We start from the raw sequence: 17,548 nt of genomic DNA, 5'->3' as shown, positions 1-17,548 counted from the left end.
AGGACCCGCGAGCCTCCAACGGAAGGGAGATAAGCAGCAGGTCCCCGGCCCTGAGAGGCACAGGCTGGCGAGATTCCATCACGGGGACAGGGACAGGGACAGGATGGGGACAGGATGGGGACAGGGATGGGGATGTGTTGCTCCTGGGGCTCAGCACGGGGACTCGGATGGCACCCCGGGGTGGGGAGCGCAAGGGACACCCCGTCTGCTTCTAGCCAAGAAAGGGACGCACAGCACCCGAGGGATATATAGCTTTATTTTCTGCAAAATAAAATAAAATAAAATAAATTACCACCCTCCTCCTCCCCTCCCCTGCAGCCAAACCACCCCTGAGGACAGCGGGGTGCCCGGCACGGGGCTCCGGGGGTGCTGCCCCCTCCATGGCCTCGCAAAGGGTCGCAGAGGACCCGCTGCGTGGCCGGAGGGGTCCCGGCCTCCCCGTGACCCCCGGGGTCCCGCTGCCACCCTGGGGGTCCCGCTGTCACCCCCGGGGCGATGTGGCCGGGGGCTCAGGGTGGCCGTGGCCGTGCGCAGTGCCGCGCTGCCTCCCGCACCAGCCGTTCCTCGCGGGGCGACCACGGGCGGGCGTAGCCGTCGCGCTGCAGCAGGATGCGGTTCAGGGTGTGCTCGTAGTTGACGTGGCGCCGCGCCATCAGCAGGTACTCGCGGCCCTCCAGCAGCGGGGGGCAGCCGCAGGCGTCGGGCACCCAGACGTACTCACGCGGCACCAGCGGGAAGCGGTGCCGGTACGGAGTCTCCACCTGCACCTCGTAGCGCGTCTCCTGCCCCACCGAGCGCCGCGCCAGGATCCGGGCTCGGAAGACTGCAGGGATGGTGTGGGGCGGCCTGAGCTGGGCACACGGTCCCTGGCATTGCCCCTTTGTCGTCCCCCCCAGCCCACCCGGTGCTCACCGAAGTCGCTCTGGCAGAAGTGCCGGATGCGCTGGGAACGTCCCTTGGGGGGCCGGCACCTCCCGCATCGCCCTGCATGGGGGCAAAGCTGCAGCAGCTTAGTGGGGAGAGGGGATGTGGCACCCCCAAACCCCCCCTTTAATGGTCTGGGGGCCTTGTCCTATAAGGACAGAGGGAGAACGCCACGCTCTGGGCATTCAGCCCTCCCCCAGGCTCTCCAGGTCCCTCCCCACAGCAGCACCCATGGGTGCAGGAGGGAACGGGGAGGGGGTGCAGGCACCTGCGGCAGCCCCGCTGCGGCCAGGGGGGGTTCTCGGTGGCTCTGTGCTGTGGCTCTGGGTCCGTGGGGGCGGCGTGGGGGCCGGGGGCTCCGCGGGCGGGGGGCTGCCGGCCCCCCGGGGCTGGGGCTGCCGCAGGGGGCTGGTGTCGGGGGGCTGGGGGTGCCCGCGGGGCAGCCAGAACTCGTACTCGATGCCGGGGTTGGGTTCCTGCAGCAGGACCTGAAGCGAGGCAGGGGCAGAGCTCAGGGTGGCGGCGGGGGGCAGCGGGGCTGGGGGGGCGTCTCCCCGCGACCCCACGCCACCCCCGGGGCTCACCAGCACGTGGAGATCCTCGTCCGTGGGCCCCGCCGCCTCCAGGCTCTCGGTGCCGTCGGGGCTCCGGGCGTAGAGCAGCCGGGTGCCGGCCGCCTCGTACGGCCCCGGCCAGGCGATGGACCAGTCCCCGTTGAGCACGTAGCGCCCGTCGCTCGTCATCAGGGCTGCGGGAAGGAGCGTGAGCGGGAGCCGAGCACGGCCCCGGGACCCCTGTGCTGGGCTGGGCAGGGTGGGGGCTGCCCCGGTGCTGGAGGCCCCCGGGAGGGCAGCGTGGGTTGGGGAGAAAGCTGCTTTCATGTGAGGTTTGGCCTCGGTCCCGAGCTGGAGCCGAACCCTGATGTGCAAAATTCCTCAGGTCCCCCAGGGGACGGGGTCCTGGATGCGCTGGGAACGGGGTTCTGGGGACGGGGACCCAGTGCTGGTCCCATGGCAGCCGGCCCAGCCCCATTGTGCCGGCCCCACTGCAGCTCAGCCCTTCCCAAAACCCGCGTCTGTGCCCCAGGCCCGTTCCCAGCACCAACTGGGACGGACTGGGACGGACTGGGAGGGGACGGGATGCGTCCTACCGAGGTAGTTGCGGCTCTTGTCTGTCACCCTGATGTTGGTGGCCCCAGCCGGGATCTTGGTCACGTTCATGTACCCAAAATAACCTGGGGGCGGGCGGGGAGTCAGGGCAGAGCCCGGGCACGGCCGAGGGGGCGTCGTGGGGAGGGGGGTGCCAGGGCTGGGACCCCCGCAGGGTGAGCAAGGGGGCGGTGGGAGGGGACTGGAGCCATGCACTGGGACACGCAGGGCACCCTCATGGGGGTCATCGTCCCCACAGCCTGGCCAAGCACCCCATGGGCACTGGACATGGACCAAGGGGTCCTGGGCGCACCCAGGGACCCCCAAACACCCCTGGGGACCCCACGGACCATAGGGACACCCCAGGGATCCCCCCCCTAGAGGTGACCGGGGAGAGCTGCAAAAGATCCTGGGGGACACAGGTGAAGCCTTGGGGACACAAACGGGACGGGGTGGGGGGACAGGGGAGCCAAGAGCCAAAGCATTCACCCATGGAGGGGGCCGGGGCAATGGTTCATTCACCGGAGGGGGGCTCCGTGCCCTGGAAGAGCCGGTGCACCACGAGGCACCCGTCCTGGCCGCCGCCGCACCGGCCGCAGGCGTGGGGCCGCGCACCCGAGCCCAGGATCCCGTCGCAGCCAACGCTCTGAGGAGCCAGGACGCGGTGTCAGGGCAGGGACTGAGGGTCCTGGAGGGTCCCAGGGGGTCTTGGGGGTCCCAGGGGTCCCGGGGGTCCCGTCCCCTCGCACACCCACCAGGCAGCGCCCGCCGACGCACAGCTCCGGGGAGTCGGGGCCGCAGCGGGTGCCGTCCAGCACCCGGCCGAAGGTGTAGTAGAAATTGTGCCCCACGGCCAGGCAGTTGAGGTCGCAGGCGTTGGGGGCTGCCGGGGCCAAAAAGGAAGGAGGGGACGTTGTGGTGGGGGCAGCAGCAGCCCCCCACCCCGGTCCCGGCTGCACCCGCTGCCCCGGTGCTCACCTCCGTAGAAGGGCACCCAGCGGTACCGGGCCTGTGTGCCCGGGATGGGTTTGTCATCGTAGAGGGAGCACTGCATGGCACGGAAAGGCACCGAGCCACCGGGGCAGCCCTGCGGGAGCGGCAGGATGGAGCCCACGGGGCCAGGAGCACGGAGCCCGCGGGGCCGTGCCGTGCCGTGCCGCGCCGCGCTCACCTGGAGCTGGCAGAGCCGGTACTGCCGCGGGTCTCCCGTGCACGGCTCCTCCGGGGGGGATCTGCGGTCACAGCATCGGTGTTTCATCCAGGGAAAACCACCCCGAGCAGCCCCGCGTCCCCTTGGGGATGTTCTACGGGGCCGCGATGCCAAGATGTGGCCTGGCTGGGAGCGCAACCAGGAGTGGGGACCACATGGAGCCACCTGGGGACAGCCGGAGCCAGCACCCGCCCGCCTTCCCCGTCCCTCCCGCCCTACAACAAGGCTGAAACGAGGCCAGGGCCCCACGTGGGGACGGGAGCTGCAGGAGCACGAGTGGAAAGTGGTGCCCTGATGGCACTGGGGTGCGTGGGGACACCGCGGGGACCACTCACCGCAGGCACCTCCGGGCGCGGAAGGCGACGCCGTCCCCACAGGAGCTGGAGCAGGCGCTCCAGGGTCCCCAGGGCCCCCAAGTGCCCCGAGCCAGCTGCCGGCGAGGCCGAGCACGGGCAGGGGGCTCGGGGCACTGCCCCACCACATACGGGGCTGAGCCCTGCGTGGAGGAAGGGGATGTTCGGGGTGGGGGCTGCGGTGGCACGGTCGGACCAGCCCGGGGGTGCCCCCGTGCCCTCACCTGCGCGGTGCCGATGCCGCAGCCCAGGCTGAGCCAGGCCAGGAGCAGCGCCCGCCACGGCCACCGGTGCCTGCGGGAGCAGAGACCCTGAGCCCCTCGCTCTGGGGGCCAGCAGCAGCGCGTGGGGTGCCCCACATCCCGGCAGCAGGGCCACCGAGGGGGGCGGCTACCACCCTGCACCCCACGGGGACCCCGAGGCGAGGGAGAAGGAGGTGGAAAGGAGCCGAGGCGAGGCAGCCGGTGCAGGAGGGTCCCGGGGGTGCAGGGTGCGGCGCCGCCGAGGTGGGCGCAGCCGCGTGGGCGCCGCCAGGCTCGGCACGGCACCGGGCTCGGCACAGCCCCACACGCGCCCCACGGCAGTCACGGGGCCGTGCCGAGCCGTGCCGAGCCTCCCGGCCCCACGCGGCCCCGCTGCCTGCCGGGGCTGGCGGTGGCAGGATGAGACCTGCGCCGCGGAGGCGGCGGCGGGGCCGTGACTCAGTTGTCGCGCCCTGGGCAGGAGCCGAGGCGAGAGCCCGGATCCGGATCCGGCCCAGCCTGGGCAGGGCGAGGGGAACCGGGGGGCTGCCCCACGCCTCCCCCCAACCCCAAAACGCCTGACCCCGAGCACCCCCAGTCCTGCCAGCTCCCCTCAACCCCCGGCACCCCGTAGCCCCCAAGCAGCCCCGGTTTCCCCAAGCACCCCACGGCCTTGAACCACCCCGTGGCCCCGAACCACCCCGTGGGCTCAGGACCACCCCGTGGCCCCAGCGTGCCCGGAACAGGGGTGTGGGGGGCCCCAGCCCCGCAGCGGGGAAGGGGCCGTGTCTGGGAATCCCCCCGCCGAGCCGGTTTCCTCCTGCTGAGCTGCGCCCACAGGGACCGGGGGCCGCGAAGCTGCCGGGGGGGGCACAAATCCCCTCCTGCCCCCCAAGCACCCGCATGGGTGGGAGCAGCATGTTGGGCCCCCCCTGAGTCCCCAAATCTTTCAGCAGGGCTGGGGGGCAGCTCGTGGCTCTGGGGGGGTCGGAGCCCAGCGAGGGGCTGGTGATGCCGCGGGACCGGGTGGGCGCCACGTGCCTCAGTTTCCCCAGGGCAAAGCAGAGCTCTGGGCGCCCATGGGACAGCGGGGGGGGGGTCCCACAGCCCTCCCCAGCCCCCCAGAGCCCCCCCAAGCAGAGCAGAGAAGAGGCCACGAGGGGTGAAGCAGAACGCGGGGGCTTACCCAGCACCGTGGGGTCCCCCGAGGTGGGCAGGGGGTGCCAAACCGCCCCGGCTCCCCGGCACGGCCATGCCTCGCCCCGCTGGGGCACCCAAGGGTGCCGGCGGCTCAGTCCCAGCCCGGTGACCCCACGGTGGGGCCGGGGGGGTGGGCGGCAGCGCGGGGCCCCCCCGGACGAGCGGGCATCGCGTGCGCAGCTCCCCGGGGCGGGCGGCCGGGGCTCCCCTCCCGCTCGCCTCCCGTCCCTCCCCGCTGCGTTATTAATATCCAGCCCCAAAGGTGCGCCCAGCCCTCCCCAATCTCACGCTTAACCCTTGGGGGCCCACGGCGCGCGAGGCTGCCGGGGGGGGGGGGACGGGACACACGAGCCGGGATGGGGGGGGGGCACCCAGGTTCGGTGGGGCTGCGTTTGGGGGGGGGGTGGAGGTGACCCCGATCCTGTGCGCCGCGGGGGGCAGCGCACGGCGGGGTTGGGGTGAGCTGGGGGATGTGAGCGGGGCACGTCCCCAGCACCCAGAAGCCCCCCCCCCCCAAATAAACACCCCGAGAGCCCAACCCAGCAATTTGGGGGTTTGGGGGGGGGGCCCTGTGGATCCATGGGGCAAAGCACCAGCAGCCCCCGTGCCGGGAAGGGGACCCGGTGACCCCCACAGGCACCAAGGGGGAGCAGCCTCGTGTGTCCCCCCCCCCATCACGCAGCCACAGCCGTGAGCTGGGCCCCCCCCCCCGTGGCACGATGGCCTTTGGGTGGCCTTGTCCCCTCCCTGTCCCCCCCCCCCAGGGTGACTCCTCTCACCCCGGCACGCAGGGAGTTAAGGGGCTGGGGATGTCCCTGGGGGGGCCACAGCTGCCGGCAGCCCCCGTGCTGGCCGCACTCCAGCCCCCCCCCCCCCTCGTGGAGCCCCCCCCAGCCGAGGCCCAGCTGCAGGCACTGGGCAGGGAGCCCTGTGCTGGGTTGGGGGGGGGGGGGGGGGCTGGGTTGCAGCCCCCCCACGGTGCCAAAAGGATCCCAGGACCCCCATCCTCCCTGGGGAGGGGGGGGGAAGCAGATGGGACCCCCCCACACCCCCTCCAGGACCGGGAGCCCCCAGGAGGGGGGGTCCTGGGGGTCGGGTCCCTGCTCAGCACCCAGCGCTGGGACCTGCTGGAGAGGTCTGGGGTGTCGGGGGGGGGAACAAAGACCCTAGGGGGGGTCTTGGGGTGCTGGGGGGGGGGCCCAGACACAGCTGGGAAAGGGGCAGAGGGAGGGGGGCCACATCCAGCCCACGGCACCCCAAAAAACCCCGGGCACGAGCCGCCCCCGGGGGCTCCGTCCCACCCCGGTGGCGCAAACTGGGTCCTGCTCAGGGTGCTGGGTGTCCCCCCCCCCGGTGTCCGTGCCCCCCCCCCCCCCAGGGTCCCACAGCACCCCCCAGGTGTGGGCAGCCCGGAGCCGAAGCGGTTACGGCACAGGAGGAGGAGGAGGAGGAGGAGGAGGGTGGCCGGGTGTGGGCATCCCTGGGGGGGTCCCTTGGGTGCTCCTGGGGGTGTCGGGCGCAGGATGGGGGGGGCCGAGCTGCCCGGGGGCTACGTGGTGGACGAGGGCAGCGGGAGGCTCTTCAGGCGAGGGGGGCTGCTGGGGGAGGTAAATGCCCCTCGGTGCCCCCCCCCGGCTCCATCCCAACCCAACCACGGCCCCGAGCGCACCGCGGGGACGGGGAAACTGAGGCAGGGGGGGATAGCCCAGGGGGGGAAGGATGCTGTGGTGGTGGGGGGCACCCAACGCCTGCACCCTCCTCTCCTCGCCCCCCCCGGGGTGCCCGGGTGGGTGCTGAGCGGTGCCGTTGCCCCCCCCAGGGGGCTTTCGGGCGCTGCTATCGCCTGACCGAGCTGGGCAGCGGCAGGGGCTTCGCGGCCAAGGTGATCCCACGGGCTCGGCTCGAGGATCCGGGGGTGGCGGAGAGGGTGAGTACCGGGGGGGGGCAGCCCCGAGGAGCCCCCCACCCTGCCCCTTCTTCTCCCTTCTTTTCCCTTTTTCCCCCTTCTTTCCCCCTTCTTTCCCCTTCTCCCCCCTTCTTCCCCTTTTTTCCCCTTTATTTCCCCTTCTCCCCCCTTCCTCCTTCTCCCCCCTTTTTCCCCTTTCTTCCCTTTTTCCCCCTTCTTCCCCTTTTTTCCCCCTTCTTCCCCCTTCCTCCTCTCCCCTTCATCCCCTTTTTCCCCCTTCTTCCCCTTTTTCCCCTTTTTTCTCCCTTCTTCCTCCTTTTTCCCCTTCCTCCTTCTTCCCCCTTTTTCCTTCTTTCCTCTTTTTCCCCCTTTTTTCCCCTTTTTCCCCCTTCTTTCCCCTTCTCCCTCTTTTTCCTCCTTCTCCCCCCTTTTTTCCCCCTTCTTCCCCTTTTTTCTCCCTTCTTCCCCTTCCTCCTTCTCCCCCCTTCTTCCCCCTTTTCCCCCTTCTCCACCCTTCTCCCCCCTTCTTTCCCCTTCTCCCCCTTTTTCCTCCTTCTCCCCCCTTTTTCCCCTTTTTTCTCCCTTCTTCCCCCTTTTTCCCCTTCCTCCTTCTCCCCCCTTCTTCCCCTTCTTTCCCCTTCTCCCCCTCCCCTTCTCCCCCATGGCTGGCTCCCTGGGGTTTTTCTCCCCGCACCCCCCCCCCCCCACAGAGGTGTCCCCGCTGTTCTCGGGGTCTCCCCCCCCCAGGTGCAGCGGGAGCAGGATCTGCAGGGCCGCCTGTGCCACCGCCACGTCCTGCGCCTGCACGGCCACCTCGCCACCCGCGGCCACCTCTACCTGCTGCTGGAGCTCTGCGGCCGGAGGGTGAGTTAAAATCAACCCTAAAACCTTTGTCCCCTTTTGGGGACAGCCCCCAAACCCCAAATTGTCCCCCCCTCTCTCTCTCTGCCCCCAGTCCCTGGCTGACATCCTGCGTGCCCGGGGGGTGCTGACGGAGCCGGAGGCGCGCTACTACCTGCGGCAGGGCGGCGCGGGGCTGCGCTACCTCCACGGCCAGGGCCTGGTGCATCGGGACCTCAAACCCAGTGCGTGGGGTTGGGGATGACTGGGGGGGGGCTGCTGGGTGAGCCGTGCCCCCCACCCCGAGCTCACACCCCCCCGTCCCAGCAGGTAACGTGCTGGTGACTGAGAAGATGCAGGTGAAGATCGGGGACCTGGGGCTGGCTCGGCCGGCGGCGGCGGGCACCCGGTGCTGGGGGTGAGCGGGGCTCTGAGCTGGGTGGGGGTCCCAGCACAGTGTAGCCCCCCCCTCACCTTCACCCTGTGCTCCCCCTGCCCTCCCCCAGGGCGCTGTGTGGGACCCCCGCCTACATGGCCCCGGAGGTGTTGGACCGCAAAGGCCACGGGGCGCCCTCGGACATCTGGGCCTTGGGCTGCATCATGTAAGGGGGGCACCCAGCGGGTGGGCAGGGGGGGGCTCCTGACCTCACTGAGCACCCAGGACCCCCCCAAACCCTCCCAGGTACGAGGTGCTGACGGGCAGCCCCCCGTTCGAGGCAGCCGAGCGGCAGGAGCTGTACGGGAGCATCCGCGCGGCGCGGTACCCGCTGCCCCCCGGCCTCTCGCCCCGTGCCCGAGCCCTCCTGGGGCGCCTGCTGCTCCCCGACCCCACGGCACGAGCCGGCCTCGGGGAGGTGCTGGAGCATGGATTCTTCACCCAGGTATAAACTGGGGGGGGGTACGATAACCCTGGGACCCCCCCGGGATGGGGAGGATGAGGGAAATCGCCGCCTCTTGCCCCCCCAGGGCTTCACGCCGGACTCGCTGCCGCCCCACGCCTGCCGCACTGTGCCCGTCTTCAGCCTGCTGAAGGGAGCTGTGGCGACGCTGGCACGGCGCTGGGTGAACTGGGAGCACTGGGACGCAGCCACCCGGCCCCCCCGCAAGGAGCAGGTTCCTGGGCAGGAGCTCAGCCCCGCAGCCACGGGCTGAGGAAAACCTTTATTAGTGCTAGGAACCGTCTAAATTCCAGTCATCAGGACAAGCAGGGCGGGACGGGACCAGTACGAACGGCACACACACACCAGTTTGCCCTTAGAAAAGGTTAACAGGAGAAAAAATAATAAAATAAAATAAAACAACCAACGGGACCTCTCCTCCCCGACAGGATGGGGATGGGGACGAGGGGAGGGGGACGAGGCGCGGCTCTGGGAAGCCTGGTGCAGGACAGCTTGGTGCCTGGGGCTGAGCCCCGAGAAGAGCAGCACTTACACCCTGGGGGGGCACAGAACGGGCCCCGCTCTGCCTGCGAGCACCTTTTGGCAGCACCTCTCCCTGCAGGGGCAGCAGCAGGAGGTATTGGGGGGAAGGACGACGTTAGCGGGGGGGTCTGGGGGCAGGAGGGAGCAAAAAGTGCGCGGTTTCCCCGTCCGCTCCTCTCCCTGGAGAAGAGGGCTGAAAGAAAACCCTGAAAGCTGAGTAAAACGGGACATTTAAAACACCCACAGCGCGGCTCCGGCAGCGGGCAGCCCCCAGGACGCCGGCCTATGTCTAAAACAGAGGGGGGGGGACACACATGAGATGCCTGCGGTGGCCCCAGCCAGCACCACGGAGCCGCTTCGCTGCTCACGGACCCGGCCACGTCGGCGCAGGGTGACCCCGGTGGCCTCGGCCTTGCCCTGTCACCGAGGGGCTGGGGAGGGAGGTGAGGAGGTGACAGCGTGAGCTGCAAGGCAGGGAGCGAGCCCGAGGCTGGAGCTGGGGTGGGAACGGGGAGAAAAATCACCAAAAAGGGGAGCCGGGGAGGATGAGGGCTGCCCTCAGCGCCCACCACGATGGCAGGGAGGAGAAATCCCCCCCCGACGGGTGCTGGGAGCAACCCCACGGGGTCCTCAGCTCCCCGGGGAAGCTGCCCACCTCCCCCAGCCCTAAAGGTGCACCTTCCCCTGCAACTCCTACAAAAAAAGCAGGAGCTCAAGCCAAGGAGCAAGGCCAGAAACCAGCCTTCACCCCAGGCTCGCAACCCCACGAGCGTGGGCACCGCGGCGCCAGAAACCACAGGGCTGGGGGGCTGCGAGCACAGAGCAGGGGGGGGGCTCAGCACGGCCCCGCACCCCCGGGGCACATTTTTGGGGCCGGGAGCGGGGCGGGCAGGAAACCCAGCTGCTCCCAAGGCCAGCGAAGGGCTGGCTGCTGGCCCTCGGTTGGGTGCCGCACCCAGAGCCCAGGCGCTGGCACGGCTCCCGCTCGGTATTTTTATCCCAGGCATCTGCCTTGGTGGAAGCTGCCTGCTTTTTTCTTTCTTTTTTTTTTTTTTTTCCACGGCCCACCCCTGTTCCACCCTGGTTTAGAGGTGACAGCAATAGCTGCACACCCTGCTGCCGTGGCCCGAGCCCAGAAGGCACCCGTCAGCTGCCCTGAGATGGCCCCGGGGGCTCCGAAGGCGAGAGCCACGCGCAGCAGAGCCCTCAGAGCCCTCAGAGCCCTGGTTTGGGAGCGTTTGAGGGGCTCGGGGCAGGACGTTCCCGTAAATGCAACCATTTTTCACATCTCCCCTTCTTTATTCCACAGCTGATCAAAGACGGGGAGAGCCAGGCTCCTACCAGGGCTCCCTCGGGGCCTTTTTGTTTTGTGCTCAAAGTCTGCCCTGGGCACAAAGCAAGTCGAGCCCCGGGGGGAAGGCTGGTAAAAGGTTGTTAAAAAGCAGGAATTTAAAACACGGGTTCTTAAAACAAGGATTCGGGTTCGCTACCTCCTCACACCCTCCTCCCAGGCTAACGATGAGGCTGAAACTCACCCTTGTGCAGAAACGGGGTTCAAAGTTCAGCCAATTTCGGGGGGCTAGCACCAGCCCCGTCTCCCCCCCCCTTTTTTTTTTTTTTTTTTTTTTTTTTTTGGGGGGGGAGAGGTGACAAAAGGGAATCGAATTCCCTGCGCAGAGCTGTCGCTGCAGAGCCCTGGCCCTCGGAGCAGGATCCTGGAGGAACAGCTCCCGGCGGGGCTGGCCCGGGACGCGTTGGGATGTACCGGGTGGCGCAGCCGAGGAGCTGGCTCGACTGGGACGGGCTGGAGCAGCTTCTTAGCAGGCTGAAGGCAGCGAGTTGCTCTCCACCTTCAGTCCCTTGCTGGCCAGGAAGGCGTCCTGCTTGGGCTCGCGGCCCAGGAACTTCCTCAACATGTCAGAAGCGTCCAGGGAGCCGCCGGGATGCAGGATGCAGTTCCTGTAATCCATGCCCACCTGCAAGGAGAGACGGGGTAAAGGGGGGGGGGGGCATTTAGGACAGCCACCCCCCTGCCGAGCTCGCTGCTCCCACCTCTTGCAGCTCAACCCCTCCTCTTACCTTGCAGTTCATGATCCCCTCCTGCTTGAAGCGCGTGTGGAACATGTCCATGGAGTACACCTCGCTCCAGAGGTAGCCGTAGTACTGGGCGTCGTAGCCCCCAGCCAGGTGGCCGAAAGTGGCCGGCATGTTTGTACCTTCGCAGCAGGGGAAGGGAAGGAAGGGGAGGGGGCGTTAACGGGGAAAAAAACTCGTGGAAAAAAGCCCTGCGGGTTGTAAATGTGTCACCGCAGGCACCGTGTCGGCTTGTTTGCAGTCACAGAGGAAATGGGGAAGGATTTTCCAGTTATTTTTGTGTGGTTTTAGCCCTGCTCTTCCGGGAGTCAGCAAATCCCACCCCCGCCAAACCAGCCTGAGGCCCCAGCCTTGAAAGGGACCTGCGGTGTGAGCGGGACCCCCGCAGAGCCCCCCCCTCGTTACCTGGGGTGGCCGGGACGCCCAGCACCTCCTCGCAGAGCTGGGCGAACACCTCCACGGGGTCAGCCTTGGTCTGGGTGTGCAGCGCCTGGTCCACCTTGGCCAGGACGATCTGACGCAAGTTGAACAGTCCTGTTGTGGGGGGAGGAGGAGGGGAGCTGAGGCCCGAGGGCTCCCAGTTCTCCCCACACCCGATTTTAAAACCATTTCCCCAGACCAGACCATCCAGAAACTCCCACAGCTGCACCCCCCTGGGCACCTCCTGTCACCTCACCTTCGTGCTTCCCAGCTTAACAGCAAGATGTGGTTCTTCCTCCCAGCCCTCTGTCCCCACAAAACCTTTCCCCTAACCATCGTGACCAGGACACCATGAGTCCCCTTCCTGTCCCCACAAGCAGGGGACACCAAGGCAAGGCTCTGAGCTCGCTGGGAACATCACACAGCCCTTGCTCCCCAAAACCTTTCGTCACCGGCTCCCACCTGTGTTTGCCTGTCGGGATTTAATGAGTTTCTCCAGCAGCTCATCGGGGATGGGGCTTCCAGTTTTGTAGTGCCTGGACATGCGCAGCAGCGGCTCCTTCTCCCACACCCAGTTCTCCAGCATCTGTGACGGTGCCTCGACGAAGTCCCGCTCCACGTGCGTCCCACTGAACATGGCAAACTCCGCCTGGAAGACGTGTCAGACCGTCAGCACAGCCAGCTCAGAGCAGGGCATCATTTCATCCCCCCAAAAAGGCAGCAAAACGGGGCAAAGTAACAAAAAGGCCCCGCTGGGCCTCACCTGAGAGCACAGCTGGTGCATTACGTGCCCGAATTCGTGGAAATAGGTCTCCACCTCATCGTGCTGCAGCAGGGAAGGCGCGTCCGGCGTGGGCTTGGTGAAGTTGGCCACCATGGCAGCCACCGAGATCTGCCGGCTGGAGTCCGGCAGGAGGCAGCCCGGCTGCAGGCCGAAGCAGGCTGCGTGCCCGTACTTCCCTTCCCTGCAACGGGGAGAAAGAGGAGACTGTTATGTGGTGAGGTGCCCAGGGAGGCAGCCACAAGCTCCCAGGCAGGGCACCGAGCTCTGCTCACAGCAGCAGCCCCTGCGCTCCCAGCACAACCCTACTGGTGGCTGCAACCCTTCCTCCACCACAGCCACGCACTGAGACATCCCCTCCTCTTCCCTCTGCACGTGGCAGGCTCCTGTCCCACTATCCCAACCCTCTTCCTTCTCTCGGATGTCCCCAGGCCTCACCGTGGGTACAGATCCAGGTAGAATTTGCCGATGGTCTCCCCGGAGGAGGCGTCCTTCACCGTGTAGAGCTGCACGTCCTCGTGCCACACCTGAGCCTTCTCTTCCAGGTGGAAGGTGAGGCCCAGCAGCTCCTGGTAAATGGCCAGCAGGCCCGTGGTGACCACCTGCATGGGGAAGTACTCCTTCAGCAGGTTCTGGTCCACGCTGTACTTGGTCTCCTCCACCTGGTTCATGTAGTAGCGCATGTCCCAGGCGTTGATGCGGTTGTCGAACTCCAGCCCTCGCTTCTCGCACTCTTTCTTCTTCAGGTCCAGGATCACAGCCCGCTCCTTCTCCCCCAGGGGTTTCAGCTTCTGGGCCAGCTCATCTGCAAGGGCACAGGGGGAATGTTGGGGGCCAGGGCTGAGAGCAGCCCCCCCAGCCCAAGGGAGCCCGCTCCTCCCCTCCGCAGCCGGGCGCCCTACCCAGGAAGGTGGCCACCGTCCTGCTGCTTTTTGCCATGTTCATCTCCAGCACAAAGTCGGCGTGGGTGCTGAAGCCCAGCAGGCTGGCTTTCTGAGCCCGCAGGTCCACCAGCTCCTTGAGGATCAGGCAGTTCTCCTGCAACGTGAAGGAACAAAGCTGCGCCTCGTTCTCAAGGCAGAGAAGAAACGAAGCCCGAGCCCCAGTGCGGAAAGCAGCATGAGTCTCAGAGCAGCCCCCTTCAGCGCCTGGAAAATTCGGTCTTTCACACGACCACGGCCAGGAAACCCCTTCCCACACGTGCTGAGCAAGGCTCAGCTGTCACAGCTTGCCCTAACTCTGCCTCCTCCCCAGCTCTGAGGACTCTACAAGCAGCAGGTCTCCATCTCCCTGAAGATGCCATCGCCCTTCCCGGGGATCTGGGGGCACTGAGGCTTCTCTCCACAGGACGAGATGTGCCCAGGGAAAAGTCCTGACGAGCATTTCTCCTGGCCCTGCCGGCAGGCAGTGAGGCCACCCACCTCTTTGCACCTGGAGTTGAACATTTCTTCCACCTTCCTCCTCGTCTCAGGCACGTAGCACTTCTTCAAGAGAGGGAAGTAGTGCGGGTACTTCAAGGTGACCTTCAGCTTCCCGTCCTCCGTCTTCTCCAGGGAGTTGAGGAAGTCCTCGGGGAGCCCCCCTGAGAATCAGAGAATCACAGAATTACAGGGGTTGGAAGGGATCTCGAGAGAAAAGAGCAGCCAGCTGACAGAGAGCCCGAGCCTCTCCCGAAATAACAGCTCTGGGCACAGCACGGGCTCTTGCTCCTTAGCCAGAGCCATCTCAGGGCTTCATAAATTCCTGCAGAAGGCAGGAACGCTGCAGGAACACCCTCTTTTACCTCCACCCCAGAGCAGGGAACAGCCCCCAGGCAACCTTGTCAGGCCCAAAATGGGGTGTGAGCACGAACCAGGCCCTGAGATCCAGGAGAAATGAGTCTGAGAGCTCCCTACCTAGTTCCTCCTTCGAGAAGGGCAAGAAGGTGGTGTCCTCGTTGAGGTTCTTGTTGAAGTCTATGCAGAGGACGCTCAGCTTTTTCTTAATAGCTTTGATTTTCTATAAAATGGAGAAGAACAGATAAAGTCAGCCCAAATGGGAAAGTCAAGCAGCACCGCTCAGGGGCTGCAGCCAGCAGCCTGCCTGCTGAGTCGCCCCCTGGTCTGCACTTGGCTTTTATTCAACTGCAACGTTGCAGAATTAATTGCACTCGGGCTGGAACAGGCTCCCTTTGATCCCACCTGGTGGGAAAGCAGCCACCTCAGCACCGTCCCAAGCACCTCCTGCCAGCTCAGGAGCTGCAGGTGTTTCAGCAGCGACCTCCCCTGCCCTCGTTTCATCTCGTTTTCTATTTTTAACCTAATTTCAGGCTCCTTCGCTGAGCCACGATAAAAGGGGGAGAGATGAGGGGGACGCCCTCCCCGCTGCCCCCACGCCTGCGGTGTGACGTTATCCCCACCCAAGAAAAAGGAAAAAAAGGGGCAGGGAGACATCACCCGGCGTGCCCAAGGTCACACGGATCAGGAGCGAGCCTCAGGCCTCTGCTCTACAGCTACGCTGCCCCACCGAGGCGCCCCCTGCACATATTTATTTTGAGCCCCGAGGCCTCACCTCCTGCGTTTCCTCAGGGAGATGGAGCCCGTTTCTCTTGCCCAGTTTGATCAGCCTCTCCAGGTACCTCTTTGCTTCGGGCTTCAGCGAAGCGCTCTCCGCTTTCTCCTGGAAAACAAAGCCCATGAGCAGGAGAAGCCACGGGCTGAGACCCCCACACAGCTCTGCAGGAAGCTGGGGGGGAGTTTTGGGCTGCAGAAGCGGCCCAGAGCAGACAGAAACACACCACACTAAGGCTTTGGTGCATTAATTCCTGTCGGGCTGCTTTAAACGTCTCACCTTTATGCCCCACTACAGCCCCTTTTGGGACATTACTCAATTCCAGACCTTGCACCATTTATTTCTAAGGTCTGGGACAAGGGAATAGAACTGCTTGTAACTCCAGGAGGCTTCTGTTCCCCACTTGGAGGCATCCTACTCCCGAGCACGCACCTGGAGCCAGACAATCCTCTGGTAGACGTCCTGCCTCATGCTCATCTCCACGTCGAACTCCGAGAGCTTCTTGTCAGCCTCGGTGCTCGCTGCACGGATGTCTTTGCAGGGAGAGACGTGCTGGGGGAAGTCCAGCATGTTCCGGCGGACTGGAAAGAGAGCAGAGGGTTCAGCAGAGGCAAGGGGAGCTGCACGAGAGCCATTTCCCACTGCACTCAGCCTTCTGCATGCAACTTGCATGAATTTTATGCACCCCAGACCCCAACTCTCTTGCTGCTTGGAGAACCACGAGGCTTTTACAGCAGCACCGTTGTGTCTCCATCCCTCGGGGAACCAGGGCACGCCCTTACTGCAGCCGCCTCTCGGACGCCACCGTGCCCCAGGTGAGCTCTGCCCTGGCTGATTTCATCTCAGAAGGGAGCAGAGGGGAACGCTCCCTGCCTCCAGGCCTCAAGACAACCACAGCAGGGAGGCACCGCCCTGCAGGCACCAGCTCCTGCCCAGGAGGGGAGCGGGCATCAGATAACCGGAGCCTGCATCAGCGACCAAAAATCCATCAGGCTGCTTTACACATAACCTCTGACATGACAGCAGCGCTCAGGCAGACAGGACACAGCTTTTTATCCAAGGAGTTGGAGAAAAGCTGGAGATTTCTTAGATTTCTGCCAACACACTTGGACATAAAAAGGAGCAGGCAGCCTTAAAACCTTGCTGGAGCCCCGCAGACCTTCCTGCTGCCAAAGCAGCGGCGCTGCCAAGGCGTTGGCCTCATTTTAGATTCACGTTTCTGTTCCAGGTCTCCTTTTTTTTTTTTTTTTTTTTTTTTGTTATTTGTACTCATATCTAGCCATGTAAACATTAACTGGAAGGCAAACATCACACCGAGGGCTTCAAGGGAAGACAGAAATGACAACACAGAGACGCCCTCCCAAAAAAAGGTGCAAAAAAACAACGATTAAGATGCAGATCTGCAGAAAACAAGCGTGTCCTCTTCGGCTACCTACCCGTGTACTCCACCTCCACGTCCGCCAGGGCCTTGAGGGTGTTCTCGTAGGACACCTCTCCCCGCTCCTGGGCGCCCACGCGGTCGTACACCAGCTTGGTCCTCTCGGTGAGCTCTGCGGCCATGCGCTCGATCTGCTCGGCGCTCAGGTCCCAGCGCAGCTGCTCGGCCACCAGCCGCGGGGCCTGGCTGTCCACCACGCTGCCTGGGGAAACGCGGGGACACCCCCCCCGTGGCACGGCCGCACGCGAGGACACCCCCCGTGTCCTCACCGGGACCCCACCCGTGTCCTCACAGGGACCCCCCTGACCTTGCTGGAACCCCCCCGGCCTCACCGGGACCCCCCCGTGTCCTCACCAGGACCCCCCTGTCCTCACCGGGACCCCCCTCCTTGACCTTACCGGGCTCCCCCCGTGTCCTCACCGGGCTCCCCCCCACGCTGGGACCCTCCCCGTCCTCCCCCAGTCCTTACCAGCTCCCCCTCCTCATCTTTACCGGGACCCCTCCCCCAGCTCCCCCCGTCCTCACCGGGACCCCCTCCTCGGCCTCTCCGGGACCCCCCCGTCCTCCCCAGGACCCCCCCGTCCTCACCGGGCTCCCTCCCTTGACCTTACCGGGCCCCCCTGCCCGTCCTTCCCAGGACCCCCCCCCCTCACCGGGGACCCCCCTCCCGTCCTCACCACCCCCTCTCCCCCCCCCCGTCCTTACCGGGCCCCCCCCGTCCTTACCGGGACCCTCCCTGGGCCTGCCCCCATCCACACCGGGACCTCCCCCGGGCCTCACCGGGGACCCCCGTTCATACCGGGACCCCCCCCCCCGGTGCCCCCAGCCCCCTTACCGGTGGGGGGCGCCATTCCGGGCTCCGGGACCCCGCTGCCGCCGCCGAGGCCGTGAGGAGGCCGCGCCGGCCCCGCGCACCGAGCATGTGCCGCGACCAACGAGACGGGCGGGGGAAGGGGCAGAGCGGCCGCGCCCGGGGCATGCTGGGATCGCGGAGGACCGCGCCGCTCCCCCTCGTCATTTC

The 17,548-nt window shown here is 66.3% G+C and overlaps 3 protein-coding genes across 3 annotated transcripts; 1 reads left to right on the top strand and 2 right to left on the bottom strand.

The window, feature by feature from the left end:
* Positions 1-236: 236 nt before the first annotated feature.
* Positions 237-5,271, bottom strand: ADAMTSL5 (ADAMTS like 5). Its single transcript, XM_084498598.1, has 12 exons — positions 5,064-5,271; positions 3,860-3,929; positions 3,618-3,778; positions 3,244-3,304; positions 3,051-3,159; positions 2,828-2,955; positions 2,595-2,718; positions 2,075-2,158; positions 1,509-1,672; positions 1,193-1,412; positions 913-984; positions 237-823 (listed from the first exon to the last, which is right to left on the bottom strand). The coding sequence occupies exons 1-12, from the start codon at positions 5,129-5,131 to the stop codon at positions 510-512; spliced, it is 1,575 nt and encodes a 524-aa protein (XP_084354724.1). The 5' UTR covers positions 5,132-5,271; the 3' UTR covers positions 237-509.
* Positions 5,272-8,338: 3,067 nt separating this feature from the next.
* PLK5 (polo like kinase 5 (inactive)) lies at positions 8,339-9,410 on the top strand. Its single transcript, XM_084499010.1, has 3 exons — positions 8,339-8,425; positions 8,506-8,704; positions 8,790-9,410. Exons 1-3 carry the CDS (start codon positions 8,355-8,357, stop codon positions 8,973-8,975), a joined length of 456 nt encoding a protein of 151 aa, XP_084355136.1. The 5' UTR covers positions 8,339-8,354; the 3' UTR covers positions 8,976-9,410.
* On the bottom strand, positions 8,946-17,520 carry THOP1 (thimet oligopeptidase 1). The gene is made up of 13 exons (XM_084499009.1): positions 17,363-17,520; positions 16,526-16,729; positions 15,522-15,670; positions 15,090-15,197; positions 14,435-14,537; positions 13,961-14,121; positions 13,442-13,577; positions 12,978-13,344; positions 12,522-12,723; positions 12,221-12,407; positions 11,744-11,872; positions 11,324-11,460; positions 8,946-11,220 (listed from the first exon to the last, which is right to left on the bottom strand). Exons 1-13 carry the CDS (start codon positions 17,376-17,378, stop codon positions 11,062-11,064), a joined length of 2,058 nt encoding a protein of 685 aa, XP_084355135.1. The 5' UTR covers positions 17,379-17,520; the 3' UTR covers positions 8,946-11,061.
* Between the last annotated feature and the right edge of the window lie 28 nt (positions 17,521-17,548).

This window comes from Aythya ferina, assembly GCF_964211825.1.
Source record: "Aythya ferina genome assembly, chromosome: 26".
Classification (NCBI taxonomy): domain Eukaryota; kingdom Metazoa; phylum Chordata; class Aves; order Anseriformes; family Anatidae; genus Aythya; species Aythya ferina.
The sequence above is the reverse complement of the archived record's forward strand: the minus strand, read 5'-3'. Positions and strand labels throughout refer to the sequence as shown.